At 45.0% G+C, this 16139-nt stretch overlaps 1 protein-coding gene across 1 annotated transcript in view; it reads left to right on the top strand.

Moving 5' to 3' along the window:
* Positions 1–419: 419 nt before the first annotated feature.
* C8B (complement C8 beta chain) overlaps positions 420–16139 on the top strand; it is a 41926-nt gene continuing 26206 nt past the window's right edge. Inside the window, exons 1-4 of the mRNA XM_032839750.1 lie at positions 420–587; positions 7800–7956; positions 10986–11127; positions 12880–13021. Coding sequence (XP_032695641.1) covers positions 496–587; positions 7800–7956; positions 10986–11127; positions 12880–13021 — 533 coding nt within the window. The 5' untranslated portion in view covers positions 420–495. The remainder of the gene's footprint in view (positions 588–7799; positions 7957–10985; positions 11128–12879; positions 13022–16139) is intronic.

Below are 16139 nucleotides of genomic sequence, written 5' to 3'. Positions count from 1 at the left end.
GCACTTACAGCCTCTTGTGGGCTTGGCTGGCCTTCTGACCCTGCCTTCCACTTCGCAGTTAGAGCTTACACCTCTGAGGGTTTAACAAGGGCCCGTTCTGCTCACTTTGGTTACTTTACTTAAACCTACCCACTTTGCAAGTGAGGAAACTGAGGCATGGGGGTAAAGTGACTTGCCTAAGGGGACAAAGCAAGCAAGTGACAGAGAAAGGATTGAATGAACCCAGCATTCTGGACCTCAAGCCTATTGCCTTCACTAAACAGCCTGTCCTCTTGGCTGATCCCCACTTAGAATTTTCCACTATTCCCCCTGGTGCCCAGAGTTAGAGGTAAGTACCCATCCGTGCAAAGTCTAAGGCATTTCCCGGTCACTGCTGGCTTTCTGTTGACTTTGCTGAACTGTTTGCTCTATGGGGACAGAAGCTGACGGCAGTGCTCCCTGTGCAGACCTTTCGTGGACCCAGGAGTCCCAGGGGAGCTCGGTCCCAGACTGAAAATGAAGACATCTGGGCCACAGGCGTGGAGGGCCCTGGCAGAGCTGATTCTTCTCTGTGCTGCTCTGGGTGCTGTCGTTTTGCCTGGCTCCAGGTAAGTGATGGTTACAAATGATTCCCCAATCAGTAATGTGACAGGGAGTATCATGCTGACCGCCTCTTTGTTGTGGGCCTATGGAATAAGGAAGAGCTCTTGAAGCAATTTGCGTGCATTTGATAAACGAAGATCAACAACTGTCTTCAGATTATTGTGGAACCAAGCATCTGACTTCAACAAACGTTCCCACAAGAAACTGACATGTTTAAATGTGTTTTGTCACACTGAGAAGAATGGGACACTTGTTCTGTGTTCTGAACAAAGGCCCGGTGTGACTCTTTATGCAAAAGAAGGTTTGTTATGTATGGAAAAAAGAGCCAATTCATGTCAATGATTTTAATTTATGAGAGGGATCCACTGTACCTGCTCATCAACCCAAATTCTTTGGGCTCTCGGGTGTTGTCAGGCTCTCTCTCTCTCACACACACACGTACACACACAGCCACACACACACAGCCACACACACACACACACACACACACACACACACTCGGTATGTTCCCAGCAGATAAATGCTAACTGATTTATTTCATCATTTTTTGTATTGTTAGTAGGATATAAAACAGGCTAAAGAAAATATCTGAGTGAAAGCTCAGACTTGGGCTCCAGTGAAGAAAGCGCCAGTGACCTGGCCATGGGGGAGGGGGGTCCTCCCCATACAGAATGCTCCCCTACCTCATGGTAGGGTCCTCCCCTACCACAAATGCTGAAACACTCAGGTATCCCAGGTCACTTTGCGAGCAACCATCTGGGAAGAAGGACTGTTAGGGCCATTCCTTTTGTTCATTCCATAAATGTTGTCTAAGTACAACTTCCCAATACCCAATGGGTACTGGGGCTCTATTGAGCCCCCAGCTATCACTGGGCACCACCCCTGATACCAGGATGGTGCGTGTTCACTACACACTGGGTATTCAACAAATTGATAATATTATGATTATCAAAATTATCAAGAATCTCAACTCGGCCCCAAGAAGAACCAAGCTGCCAAGGCCTGACTTATGTGCACACACTATGTATATGCAGAGTAGGAAAAAAGACCCATGGAACTGTGTCTGGAATGCAGGGTGTAAGGGGCTCGTAGCAACACTTTGCATAGCAGTGACGCCTTCACAAGGCTCCTTGTCAGGCTCTGAGGTTAGAGATGAGTCAGACACAGAGTTCGTGTTCCCAGGGAGAAAGCCAAGCTGTGAGCACACACTGTGTGTACTGTTGTAAGAGATGAAACAGGGACAGGTGGGAAGCAAGAGAGGGAGTGACCAGCTCTACTGGGCATGCAGGGGGCCTGGAAAGGCTTCTAGAAGAGATGGTGTTTGAGCTGAATCTTTCTATAGCAATAGGTGTTTGCCAAATGGCCAAGGGGGTGAAGGATGTTCCGGACGGAGGAATCACCACAGACAAAGGCACAGAAGTAAGAGAAACTTGGTATGTTCCTGAAACTTCGAGTCTATTTCAGGAGGCCTTGAGCACAGGCCAAAGTGGGTGCTGCCAAAGACAGGGTCAAGTGGGAGTAAAGCAGGATCAGAGCAAGGAGGCGCTGAAGAGCCCTGGGGTGCCATCCCAGGAGCTTGAACCTTACCCTCTAGGCAATGGGGAGCCATTGAAGGGTTCTAAGCCAAGGAGCAACACCATCGTATTTATGTATTAAAAGTTCACTCTAATGAAAGAAGTGAAGGTAGGAGTGGGTAAGTACAACGCCTTGTTCAATCCTCCAGCCCTGTCCAGAGATGGTGTTAATCTCTATCCATACTATGTAGAATAGCAAAATAGCCTCAAAGAGAAGAAGAGACACCCTCAGGTCTCATCAGTCTCAAACCCATGCCTGGATCCAGGTTTGGTGTTCCGGCGTCTCCCCATGATTTCCCCTGGGATGTCCTGAGCACAGCATGGATTCGAATTCCACGCTTGCAGTGGAAGAAGAGCCTTAGCTCTGGAGCAGGAGAAGCTGAGAGCTCCCTCCTGTGAGCCGAGGAAGTTTTTTGTCTTTAGTTCTTATAATCAAGTCAGATGGAATCATCACATTGTCAGAAGACCGGTGGTTGATTTATTGCCCCTCTGGGCCAGGCGCTTAGAAACATTAGTTCTAACCCCCCGCAACTATTTGAGGTAAGTCCTATTGTTTACGGTTCTACAGAGACGGAAGCCAAGACAGGGATATAGTGTAATTCACAAGGCTACTCACTTCATCTGGAACAGAATATGGATTCACATCCAAGTTTTTTTTCTGGTTCTGGGGCTCCTGGGTATCCCAGCTCCGTCCTGCCTGTCACACATGTGATTCCCTCCCGGGCTGCAATGTGTCCCTGACTTGCTGGGTCCCTGTGCCGTTTCTCTATCGCTGGACCACACGTTTGTTGCCTTCAGATGTTGCTTTAAATTTCATGACTACAACCACCACTGACAGAGACAGGAGAAATTGAAAACCTGCCACCCAGAAGCTGTCCATTGTAGCAAGGAGGAAGGATGCCAGTTGCGGAGGGAATGAGGCTGCCTAACAAACTGTGTGTGACAAGAAAGTTGTTGTGTCAGGGGATTTCTACAGAAAGCCAAAATATATTGACACACCCCATCTATATAAGCTGATGGCTTGCAATTTACTGCTGACCTAATCCTGCCTTACTCGATGGATCCATCTTTATTTTGATCAGAGACTCTGGTTAGAAAGAGACGAGGAAGACGGGGACCTGTGAAATACGTCCTGATGTCAGCCATAGCCTTCTATACACCTCGAGGAAAGGTGCATCCCTGCCATGCCTTATGTAGAGGGATACGTTCCAAGGGCTTGGAGAAGAGTGTTTATTGCAGCATTGTTTGCAACTGCAAAACGCTAATCAAATGCAAACGTCCTTCAAAAAAGAAAAAGAATAAATTGGATGCAATTTATGCCCTTTGATGGAAGATCTAGGTAAAAGAAATGAACTAGCTCTCTTTATGAATCTGCAGGCATTGGGCTCAGACCTAGAGTGTTAGCTGGCAAAAGCAACTTGCACAGTAATATACACGGTATGAGGAAAGCAGTGCTATGTGTTGCGCATACGTATGCATATGTAAAAATATCTAAAGGACTCGAGGGATACATGGAAATTCCTGACAGCAGTTTCTTCTGCAAAGGAGGAGAAGGAAATGGAACTGGGCCTGGCATCTCATGCAGATGCGAAATGTATAGGGTTATTTTTTATTTAAAAAAAAAAAGAAAAGACTAGGGGCGCCTACGTTAGACTGGTCGGTTGAGCATCCGACTCTTGATTTCAGCTCAGGTTGTGATCTCAGGGTCACGAGATGGAGCCCTGGGTTGGGCTCTGGGCTCCATGCGGAGTCTGCTTGAGAGTCTCCCTCTCCTCTCCTTCTGCCCCTCCTCTGCTCATGTTCTTGCTTTCTCTCAAATAAATAAATAAATAAATAAGACTTGAAGGTAAGACTCCAAAATGTTAGTAATTGGCAGTCTTAGGCCATGAGTATGTGAAAGTTTATTATTTTACTTTCTGTACTTCTCTGGGCATGTTTAAGTGTTCAATACTAAAAAAAAAAAACAAAAAACACATTTTGAATGACAGAGTCAATTCAGTGGGTCAAAAGGTCCAGCTGGTTTGTTTCTGTAAAAATCCACAGGCATGAAAGGAACGTGCTGTATCCCTACACAGAGGCTGGGATGTACAGATGTGACTTAATGCCAGCCTTTCTTTCAGATTTGCATTCTGCAGTACTAATAACCCACGCGCATCTTAACCAGTGTAACTCACAAGCATACAATTTATTCAGCTGATTACAGCATTAGGCTGCCACCTCCATAATGAAAATGGGGTGCAAAAGGGAGAGATCTGGGGGCTATCACCACTTTTTAACCAAGCCCCTTCTGTAAACGATCGTCTTGCCTATTAACGGGCTTTGAAATCTTAGAGAGGAAAATAATTGTGATGCTTAACAGTGTGTGTTTATGCATTACTTATCTACTCAGTCTCAACTATGGCCCAGAATTGGGTTGATAGTTGTTGAAAACACAATGTTAACGGCGTCTGAATTGGAACAGGAAAAGGGTACCCTGCCGAGCTGTCAAATATATACTTAGGAGAAGCTGAATCACAGACAATATTGTTTGTCAAACCTGGGCAGATTAGTAGGTAAGAGCGCATTCTGAGTCCCCCCACTGGTATGTGGCATCCTGCCTCAAGTAACCATTTTAAAGCATCCACCTGTGGTTTCCAGGAGAGTCTTTGACCTTTCGTTAAAGATCCAACTTTACTAGACAATTGATTTTTGCTGGTCTCTGGGGCAGTTGTGGAGATGGATTTCACTGTAGTTAATATTATCCTCTTTTTAGGACTTTTGCCAAGTGAGAATGTATTGTTAATGACCTTGTCTGGAGTGATGTACTATGTATTTGAGTCGGTGGAAACTATGTGATGCTCTCCCTAATGACTCAATCTTGGACACGGGGATGGAAGAAGCCCTTCATAGAGAAGGAGGGCACAGTGGAGGGGGTGCTGGCCCTGTTCCTTTGTGGGTAGCATGGGGAAATGCATACAGAGGTTCTCGAGTCAAACCGTGAGCTCAGACCCCACAATCACTCACCGGCTATGTGACTCTCGGGCATTTCGCTCATCTGTACAAGTGGCAATGTCTTCTCACATCGCTGTGAGAACTCAGTGGGTCACATACCTCTCACAGGTCTTGACAAGTCCTGGGTGCTCAGCAAATCTGTTTTCTTTCTCTCTCTCATGCCTTGAAAAGGAACACAGATTACCAGGGATCTTACCTTGTTATACACTCTTTTTGGTGGAAGAAAATTAAAACCATAATATGCCCATCATGTTATACGTGGGGGAAACGGGACACCTAGACAGATTCACTGATGTGTTCTTTTATTCACCCTTTCACTGAACGTCCCACCAAGTGCCGGGAACTCAAGAAAAGGTGTTGCCTTACCTTTTAGACGTATTTCAGGTCTTCTGTCACTTGACTGTTCTGCAAATGTGACACTGTCTGTCTCCCCCCTCCTCCCCCCACCATGGCCTCACCGACATCCCCACTCACGGCTCTGCACTACCCATGCGCTGGACTGGAAGGGCACCCGTCTTTCTTGGTCGGCTGGTGGCGTTGACATTCCCCAGGGACTTATCTCTGGCCTGCCTCTCTTCTCAAGAACAATCTTATCCTCTGCCATAGCTTTGCACGATCAGATCTGTATCTCTGGTGAAAATCTCTCTTTTATATACGAAACCCACATGAGAACTAATTGCTGAATTCTCGACATAGGTGTTCCACGAACACCCGGACCTCAGCAAGCCCCAACCGCATCTTCTCCAACAAGCTCTTCTGCTCCTGTGTTCCCCTCTCCTGCACACACTCACACTGGAAACAAGCATCAGCCCAAACCCCTTCCTCTCTAACACCTTCCTCTCACTTTCTATTTATTTCACCGGAGCAGGGTCTCATTTACCTGACCTCTCCATGTGTTCTTCCCTAGACACTGCCAGAGGTCAGGCTCACATCACTCTTCAGTGCCACTGCACAGGCCTCCGACATACTTGTCCTACATCCAGGCTCTCCCCACCCCTGCCCAGTCTCCACACTGTAGCCCCCAAAGCAAAGCTCTGGCCATGGAGCCTGTGTACTTAAAAATGTGGCCTACTGGATAAAGTCCCAAACAGCTAAGACATGAGATGTGTCTCTCTTTTCCTATCCTAAGACAAACTGTGAGTTCCAGAAGGCAGAACCTCTGTTCTGTATTTCCCTGGGTTCCTGAATGTTGCTGGTTCTCAGCAAATGTTTCATCGACTCTTGACATGAGAGGGTGCCTTGAAGATCATCAAGTCCAGGGCACCCGGGTGGCTCAGTTGGTTAAGCATCTAACTCTTGACTTCAGCTCAGGTCATGATATCAGGGTTGTGAGATTAAGGTGGGCATTGGGATCTGTGCTGGGCATAGAGCCTGCTTAAGAGTCTCTCTCTCCCTCTCTGTTCCTTCCCTTTCCTCTCTCTTTCAAAAAGAAAAGAAAAAGAAGAAGAAAAGAAAAAAAAAGGAAGAAAAAGAGAGAAAGGGAGGGAGGAAAGGAAAAGGAAGAGAAAGGAAGGAAGGAAGGAAGGAAGGAAAAGAAAGAAAGAAAGAAAGAGAGAGAGAGAGAGAGAAAAGGAAGAAAGAGAGAAGAAGGAAGGAAGAAAGAAAGGGAAAGGAAAGGAGGAAGGAAGGAAAAGAAAGAAGAGAGAAGGAAAGAAGGAAGGACAGAAGGAAGAAAGGAAAAGAAAGAAAGAAAGAAAGAAAAGGAGAGAGAAGGAAGGAAGGAAAAGGGAAAGAAAGAAAGGAAGGAAGGAAGAAAGAGGGAAGAAGAAAGGAAGAATGAAAGGGAAAGGAAAGGAAAGGAAAGGAGGAAGGAAGGAAAAGAAAGGAGAGAGAAGGAAGGAAGGAAGGAAAAGAAAGAAAAAGAAGGAGAGAGAGGAAGGAAGGAAGGAAAAGAGAAAGAAAGAAAGAGAAGGAAGGAAGAAGGGGAAGGAAGAAAGAAAGGAAAGGAAGAAGGAAAGAAAAGAAAGAAAGAGAGAAAGAAAGGAAAAGAAAGAAAAAAGAGAGGGAAGGAAGAAAGAAAGGGAAGGAAAGGAGGAAGGAAGGAAGAAGAAGAAAGAAAGAAAGAAAGAAAGAAAGAAAGAAAGAGAAAGAAAGAAAAAGAAAAAAAGGGAAAGGAAAGGGAAGGAAAGGAGGAAGGAAGGAAAGAAGGAAGGAAGAAGAAAAAGACCATCCAGTCCAACCTCTCCTTTCCCAGGGCATAATGCAGAAGTGCACAATGAGGGGGGAGTTGCTTAAAGTCATGTATCCAGCTGTGGTTTTATTTCTTGTATATCTATAGCAGGTTAGAGTTTATAAAGTGCTTTTATGTGTACCTTCTTAGATAACCCTAGAAATAGCCTTGTGAGATAGGCATGACTCTCCCATTATAGAGATGAGAAAAGTGAAAGTCACACAGGTGGACAAAGCAGACCAAGGTGTCCCCTACGCTGACGGACCGCCTTCTGCTCTAAGTTCAGTTCTCTTTCAGCCATAGCTAGCCAAAGTGCAAGGCACTCAAGTGTTCAGTAACTGTTTGCTGCATGAATTAGCCGATACTTGAATGATAAATAGCCTCGCACAATTGAGCACATACGTGTTTATGGAGTTGGGGGGAGGTGGCGGTGTGTGTTCTTAATTCTCTTCTGACCCTGTCCTCTCGTGATGACCCCTTAGAGGTGAAAGGCCACACTGTCTGGAGTCGAACGCAGTCAACAAGAGCCTTGCCAAGAGCCGACAGACGCGGAGTGTGGGTGTCGTGCCGATGCCTCTTGATTGTGAACTCTCCAGCTGGTCCTCCTGGACCACATGTGATCCCTGTCAGAAGAAAAGGGTAAGTACCCTGGCCTTGGGGGAGCTCTAAGCTTCCAGAACCCGTAACCCTCAGCAAGACTGGCTGAGGCAGTGCTAACAGTGCCTGGCACATAGTAGGACCTCAATAAATGCTGGCTTATTTAGTTAATGCGTTAGTTTCCTCTGTGCTGCCTTTCTTCGATGCTTTCTTTGTCCTTCCAGTTATTCTCCTGGCATATCTCTCCTTGCTCGTGTTAACAGCCTCCTAGTCAGACTTCCTGCCTCTGACTTTGCTCTTTCAATCCATCTTCGTGGCGCAGCCAGGGGAGCTATCAAAACAACAGAACACTTGTCTCTCTCTGACCATTTCTCATTCTTTCTCTGTCTTTATTCATGCTATTGTGACCCTTCCCACTTCCATCACTGACCAACACCTACTCATGATTTGAAACTCTACTTACAAGCCACCTCTTCTGAGACCTTCCTTGACTTCTCAGCCCGCTACACGGGTAGATGGGCAACCTTCTTTGGGCTGTAATAGTTCCCTGTTCTTCCTGTCATTTACTTTTCCTTAATTATTTACCTTTCCGTGAAATGAAGGTTTATCCAATTCTATATCTTCAGGGTAGTCCCAATTTCTGGAACATTTTAGGTGCCCCATAAATCTGTGATGTTTGATTTCATGATATTTTCTGACAACTCGAAGGAAGGGGAAGACAACTGTGACACTTTCCATGAGGCAGGTGGGCAAACAGAGACTCAGAGAAGGTGGTTCATCAGGTTCATCTGGTAATAATAAGTAACAGGCCTTGAACTCAGGCTTCTGTCTTCTTGTCTAATGTTTTCCCATCAAAATAAATATAATAATAATAATAATAAGCCTCGAGGTCTCTGTAGTATTTGTCCTTCAGGTTCCCTTTTCCTAAGAGGGGCTGATCCAGGATCCCAGGTCTGAGCAGAGCAGACTTGTCAGAGAAGAGAATGGCTGCCATTTCCCCAACTCCTCAGGACATCAAAGCAGCCATGGACTAAGACCCTAATGAAGTGGGTCCAGGATATTTACACAGTTAGCGGGATCTTTATGGAGAGCCATGCAGGAACCTTCAGTTCCCAAAGTGAGCTTTATTGCTGAAGTTACCAACATCGATCCAATTATCCGTAGAATTGCTTCATCTGCACCATGAACCAGAACGACTCAGCATGAGTCAGCCAGCAAGCCAGCCAGAGCTCTTCTCTCGGAGTTCACGACGCACTTGCCCACAGTGGGTGACATCACTCTCTGCGGGGTCACTGGCTGGCGGCTTATCAAAACCTTTCAACCGGAATTTCGAGATGTCTCCCTTCCATCATTTCTTCACTCCTCAAACCCATTTTGTCTTTGGAGCCTGGGGCTGGTCTTCTAGCTATCTTCTTTGCAGACCTCATCTTTGTCCTGCCAGCCTCTGTCTTCCAGGAAGAAGGACCCTCTGGAAATGCAAAGGGGTATGGGTGAATGGTTGTCTGTATTTTGCTGGGTGGAGGAGATTGGATTTCCAGATGCCATACAAGTAATAACTGTGGTTGGTTAACACAGCATTCTTCCAAGGAGCTGCTATCCTGGTTTGTATCCTTTTGTTGTACCAAACTCTTACCTACAACTAAGATTTGAAAGCCACTAACTCTACTAATTTTCCCCCCATAACTGTTTCTCATTGCCTCATAATAAAAACACTAAATCTAACCTAATTGAAGCTTGGGAGGCCCTGCATGACCTGCCCCCCTGCCTATATCTCCCCCCAGCTCTGGCCATCTGCCCTCGTATACTTGTCTCTCCAGCCATGATGAACTTCTTTTTGTTTTCTGGAATGAGGCACACTCTAGTCTCTCAGGTTTGGTATAGCAATTTTCTCTACCCAGATGACTCTTCTCTACCCTCCTCACACCACCTCTTCATGTTTGCCTGACATCTCTACTCATCTTTTGGGTCTCAGCTTAGTTGTGACTTTACTGTCTCCTGAGTTTGCATCGGGGGTGCCCCCTGTCAACTTACAGAGCGCTCTGTCCCTCAATCATGGTGGCCATTGCACCGTGTTGTCACTGCCTGGTGCTTACCATCATTACCACCACCATCTGCGATGGCCTCCTTGAGGGCAGGCTAGAGGGCAGGACTATGATTAAAAACAAATAAGCAGTGGTGGCTCAGTGGGTTGAGCCTCCGCCTTCAGCTCAGGTCATGATCTCAGGGTCTGGGATCGAGTCCCGCATCTGGCTCTCTGCTCAGCAGGGAGCCTGCTTCCCTCCTCTCTCTCTCTGCCTGCCTCTCTGCCTACTTGTGGTCTCTCTCTGTCAAATAAATAAATAAAATCTTTAAAAAAAAAACAAATAAGCAGTTATGGAATGAATAAGTTATGGGGATGAAAGGTAGAGCATAGGGATGGTGACTGATGGTGACTGGTGCTATGGTGACTGACTCACACTTACAGTGAGCATAACATAATGTACAGAATTGTGGAGTCACTATATTACAGACCTATACACCAATGAGTAATGCTGTCAACTATTCTTCAATTGAAAAAAAAATGAAGGCAAGGGTGAACACCTACCCTTTTCAAAATTGGGTGGCTCAATTAATGTTCTGGAAATTCAGTATTTTTGGAATAAGCAAACAGGAGGTTAGAGAAATATGGACTGCTAAGAATTATCAATAATAATAAAGAAAAATAAGTACAAGAAACTGTGTGCCAACTATGTACCAGACAACATCATGAAATTTCATATAGAAATCATATATGTAATTGAAACTCTGTAACTGTACATTTAGGTAATTCGTTACCCCTATTTTGTAGATTAACAAATTGAGATCACAGAGATAAGGTAACTTGCCAACATCACGTCACTCCAAGGTATCAGAGTCAGGTGCACCTGCTTTTTCATTTATAAGATATGGAATAAATAAGAATACGTGAATCGACCTATTGGCTTGAAACAGTCAAGCAAAGCCAATTGCAACATGGACCCTTGAGTGTATCCCTCAGTTCCTGAGGCCCCTGAGGCTCTGCCCTTGGTTCACCTTGCTCCCCTCTGCCACAGTACAGACATGTCTACTTGCTCCGGCCATCTCAGTTCTATGGGGAACCGTGTAACTTCTCTGACAAGGAAGTTGAAGACTGTGTTACCAGCAGACCATGCAGAAGTCAAGTGCGTTGTGAAGGCTTTGTGTGTGCACAGACAGGTATAACGGGCTGCAAGAGTGGGAGGGGAAATCTAGCAAATGAGGTGATGACACCTGATGATGGGGGGACCCGCCGTTACCTAGTGCTCAAGGTCAGGGTCATGTGTCAGGCCGAGAGGCCTCCTTGATCTCCCTTTACGGGTGTTATTTCACAAAAACAGCCTTATAATGTAGGTGTTGATATTATTTCCATTTAATGAATTAGGAACTTGAGACTTGGGGAAGTTACTTGCTCAAGATCAGACAGCAGGTAGGTAGAAGAGCTGTGATTAGAAATTGGGGAATGCAAATTCTGTCCATTGACATGAAGGACACCAAAAGTGTATGTGCTGAAATCAGTAATCCTGAGTCAAGTCTTCTTCTGACTTTGTGACTTATGAGAAGTCATTTAATTTTTCTGCATTTTGGTCCTCTCAATAGAAAACTGGAAGTGATGTTAACACCTTATAAGCATGCTCTATGCAATAGTCAGTAAAATTTTTTGATTAAGGGAAAGGAGGAGAAAAAGGACAGATGGATGGACAACATACAAATGAGTAATCATGTGCTGTGAAACTAAGTAAACACTCGTCTTTCCAACTCCCTTACCTCATGAATTCAAGCAAACCTATGCCTCTCTATTTTTCCAAGTCTCCAGCAAAAATATGAGTATTTTGACCCAAATTATCTCGATGGGAGTTGCAGCTCTCCACATTCACTATTCCCATGTGGACTGTGTTCCGGGGGTTTTTAAGAAAGAGTTGGAGATTTTTAGAGCTATTTCCAGGCCTTATTGCAAATGCAGAATTCTATGTAATAAATCTGAAAGATTTTACAGTGTGTTCATGGACTCATTATGGCCAGTGTTCCGTGATTCTGACCGAAGCCATAATGGTTATTCAGGTAGGCTTTAGTTTAAGTGCCTTGTAAGAAACATTTGAAGAGCAGATTGACATTCTGCTTTTAATATTGGTTAAAAGTGATCAGACACATCTAAGGATAGAGGGTCACCTGTTTTACAGACTTTATCTCACAAGGATATACAAATAAGAGAAAGAGTCCAATCGGGGGTTGGGGGGAAGGGAAGCATTTGAAGGAAGAAAAGTGTTACAAATGTTGAACATAGAGTCCAGATATTTTTGGAGTTTAAAAATAAATGGCTGTGGTGTTGAAGGCAGTGCTATTTAGTGGGAAGCATTTGTGATTAGAAAGTTATAATTTCTAATCCTGCTGCAAATGTCTACCAGTCTTGTGCATTTGGCCCACCAAAACAATAAGAAGAGTGATCACACTCACCTAGAGCCTCTACTCTTCCTCTTACTCATTTAACCCCCCAACAACCCTGGGAGGGTAGGTATGATGACTTCCCCATTTTACAGGTAAGCAAACTAAGGCAAGGAGGTCAGGTAAACTGTGGAAGGTCACACAGCTAGCACTACTTGTAGGACCCACCAAACACACCTCACCTCACCAGCCTCAGGGAGAGAAGTCTAGACTTCCCTCCTATCTGGCCATTTCAATCCCAGCCATGCAGACACTTTCCCTTCCTCCTCCCTCAATAACCTCCCGTTCAAGAGCATTTAGAAGTACAACACTGGCTTTTTGGGGGGAATACACTGTTAATGCCATTACTGATCTACCCTGATACACGAGGACTAATCAAAATGGCCTTAAAGGTCCAGCAAAATGTCTGGCACATAGTAGGTGCTCACACCATGTTTGTTCCCCTCTTGGCAGCCACAGGACTATGGGTAACGCCCTTTCTCCTTCCAGGGAGGTGTGTAAACCGTAGACTTCTCTGCAACGGGGACAATGACTGCGGAGACCAGTCTGATGAAGCGAACTGTAAGAAGATTTCTAAAAAATGTCAGCATGAAATGGAGCAGTACTGGGCGATTGGCCGTCTGGCCAGTGGGTAAGTTACTATCCTCCTGTTGTGTAGATGGGAAAGCATGGAATTAAATGTAAGTCTGGAGGGGAGGAAGGGAGCGGATATTAACAAGATCCTTACCTTTCTGAAAAAAGATTGTAATGGAAGTGGACGTTTGTAGCTGCTCTCTGAAGAAGGTTCCAGGGAGCTCCAGGAGCACATCCCAGGGACACATAGAGGCCACATGGAGGGCTGGGTTAGGAACATATGTGAGGAACAGTAGCTGTGCATGAAGACCATATGGGCTTTATGCCAGGGCTGGGGATGAACGTTTATTTAACACTTACTATGTGACTGTGTTACGTGCTTTCTAAGCATTACCTCTGAATCTTACTGACAACTTGCAGGGGAGACATTCTGTGTGTTTTTTTTCCTAATATTTATTTATTAACTTGAGAGAGAGAGAGAGAGAGAGCTCATGCTGGGGAGAGGGGAAGAGAGAGGGGGAGAGAGAGATTTTTTTTTTTTAAGATTTTATTTATTTGTCAAAGAGAGAGATAGAGAGACAGAGAGCACAAGCAGGCAGAGTGGCAGGCAGAGGCAGAGAGAGAAGCAGGCTCCCTGCCAAGCAAGGAGCTCGATGCAGGACTTGATCCCGGGACCCTGGGATCACGACCTGAGCTGAAGGCAGTGGCCTAACCGACTGAGCCACCCAGGCATCCCAAGAGAGAGATTCTTAAGCAGACTCCATGTAGAACCCATTGTTAGGCCCGATCTCATGACCCTGAGACTGTGACCTGAGGCAAAACAGGAGTCAGACACTCGACCCACTGTACCCCCAAGGCACCCTGACAACTTGCAGGGGAGGTTTTATCTCTTTCTGTATCTCTAGGCCCAGCATAGGTTCTGGTCCAGAGGTTAGGTTCCTAGGTAGTTAGTGAAGAAATGGATCTCTGAGATGGGTCTTCAGTCAGTCAGGGTTTCAAGCTTCTGGGGACCTCTGAGTTGATCAGTCCTCTGGAGATCAGAGAAGCAAGGTCAGAAAGGACCAAAGTAGCTTGGTGTTTGCCCTTCCTTTCTGCCACATTCTACAGCTCTTAGCCTCCAGGAGGAAGAGTGAGAGCCTCCCCTCACACGCACTAGAAATCATTGTATATGAGGCAGTGTGGGGAAAACAGTAACCCTGAGTGGAATTCACCTTCTTCTTAAGCAAAAATCAAGTCTCTGCTTAAAGGTTGCCATTAGAGAGAGAGAGAGAGTCTCCTATGGATAAGACCTGCTCTCAGCACCATCTTATAAGCTAGTTATTATAATCCACACCTCCTTAGTAAGGAAACTGAGGCCTGGAAAAGGTAATAAAGTTCCTGGGGGTCATATGACTGAGAGGGTGATGGAGCAGACATTCCAAGCCAGGAGTAGAGCCACAGCAGACCGTATAGGAGGGGAGAGAATGACAGCTCACTGGCCATGGGACCTCAGGTGAGACGCACCTCTATGTAGGACTTTGGTTTTGCCATCCGGAGAAGGAAATCAACAATACCCTTCTCTCAAGTTCTATGAGGATCAAATAAGCTCATGGGACGGTAGCAGACAAGTGAGAGGCAGCTTGTGTGGGGGGAAGGATGCCTGCTGGCAGTGAGACCTCGGCAGGTTAGTTACCTTGCTTTCCTTCTCTGTGAAATGGGAATCATCATCACCATCACTGTCTTGTAAGGATTAATCCTTATAAGGAGCCAATATGTGTAAGCTGACTACAATGGCTGCCTCCACGAAGTAAGCACCACACTGTACTGATTAAATAAAATATAGACATTATTACAATGCACAAAACTCTGTTACAGAAAAGAGAGCCCAAGACAATTCTGTTACGACCAGAACCGAGGCCAGTGCACAGAGCTGAGAGAAGACAGAGCTCTCAGTAGTAATCAGAGCTGGTCAGGAATAGAAGCCTGCCTTCAAAGGCAGTGAGAAATAAGACTACAGACTGGATTTTCATCTCTTCTAAATTGACATAATGACATCTGCCCCGGGCTTGGCGGGACGCTCTGTAAGGTGATCCATATGTAGCATCACCCACTGCTGTGTCTGTTTCTAGTTAGCTCCTCAGTAAATGATGATTGTTTGGTGTCTTGTGATGGAGATCGTACAAAATTTAAGATGGAAACCAACACCCTCAAGGACATTCAAGGTACCATGCTGTCTTGGCGATCACAGCTTTGTATTATAGCTTAAAGTCAGGCAATATGCCCCAGCTTTGTTTTTCTTTTTCAACATTTCCTTAGCGATTTGGGTTTTTTTCTGGTTCCATACAAATTTTAGGATTGTTCATTTCAGCATTTTGAAAAATGCCATTGGTATTTTGATTGGGATGACATTGAAAGTATAGATTGCTCTGGGCAGCGTAGACATTTTAACAAGTTTATTCTTCCGATCCATGAGCATGGAATGTTTTCCCATCTTTTCTGTCTTCTTCAATTTCTTTCATGAGTGTTCTGTAGTTCCTTGAGTATAGATCCTTTACCTCTTTGGATAAGTTTATTCCAAGGTATCTTATGGTTTTTGGTGCTATTATAAATGGAATTGATTCTCTGATTTCTCTTTCTACTGTTTCATTCTTAGTGTATAAGAAAGCAACTGCTTTCTGTGCATTGATTTTGTATCCTGCCACATTACTGAATTGCTATATGAGTTCAAATAATTTTGGGATGGAGATTTTTGGGTTTTCCATATGGAGTATCAAGCACATCATTTGCGAAGAGAGAGAGTTTGGCTTCTTCTTTGCCAGTTTGAATATATTTTATTTCTTTTTGTTGTCTGGCTGCTGTTGCTAGGACTTCTAGTACTATGTTGAACACCAGTGGCGAGAGTGGGCATCCCTGTCGTGTTCCTGATCTCAGTGGGAAGGTTCTTAGATTTTCCCCATTGAGAAAGATGTTCTCTGTGGGTTTTTCATTGATGGATTTTATGAAGTTGAAGAATGTTCTCTCTGTCCCTATAATCTGAAGAGTTTTAATCAGGAGAGGATCCTGTATTTTGTCAAATCCTTTTTCTATATCAATTGAGAGGACCAGGTGGTTCTTGTCTCTTCTCCTCTTCTCTTATTTATGTTTTTTATCACATTGATTGATTTACAAATGTTGAGCCACCCTTGCATCCCAGGGAT

The sequence above is a fragment of the Lontra canadensis genome, unplaced genomic scaffold (genome assembly GCF_010015895.1).
Source record: "Lontra canadensis isolate GAN:19392208 unplaced genomic scaffold, GSC_riverotter_1.0 scaffold109, whole genome shotgun sequence".
NCBI classification, from domain to species: Eukaryota; Metazoa; Chordata; class Mammalia; order Carnivora; family Mustelidae; genus Lontra; species Lontra canadensis.
This window is presented reverse-complemented; position numbering and strand designations above follow the sequence as displayed.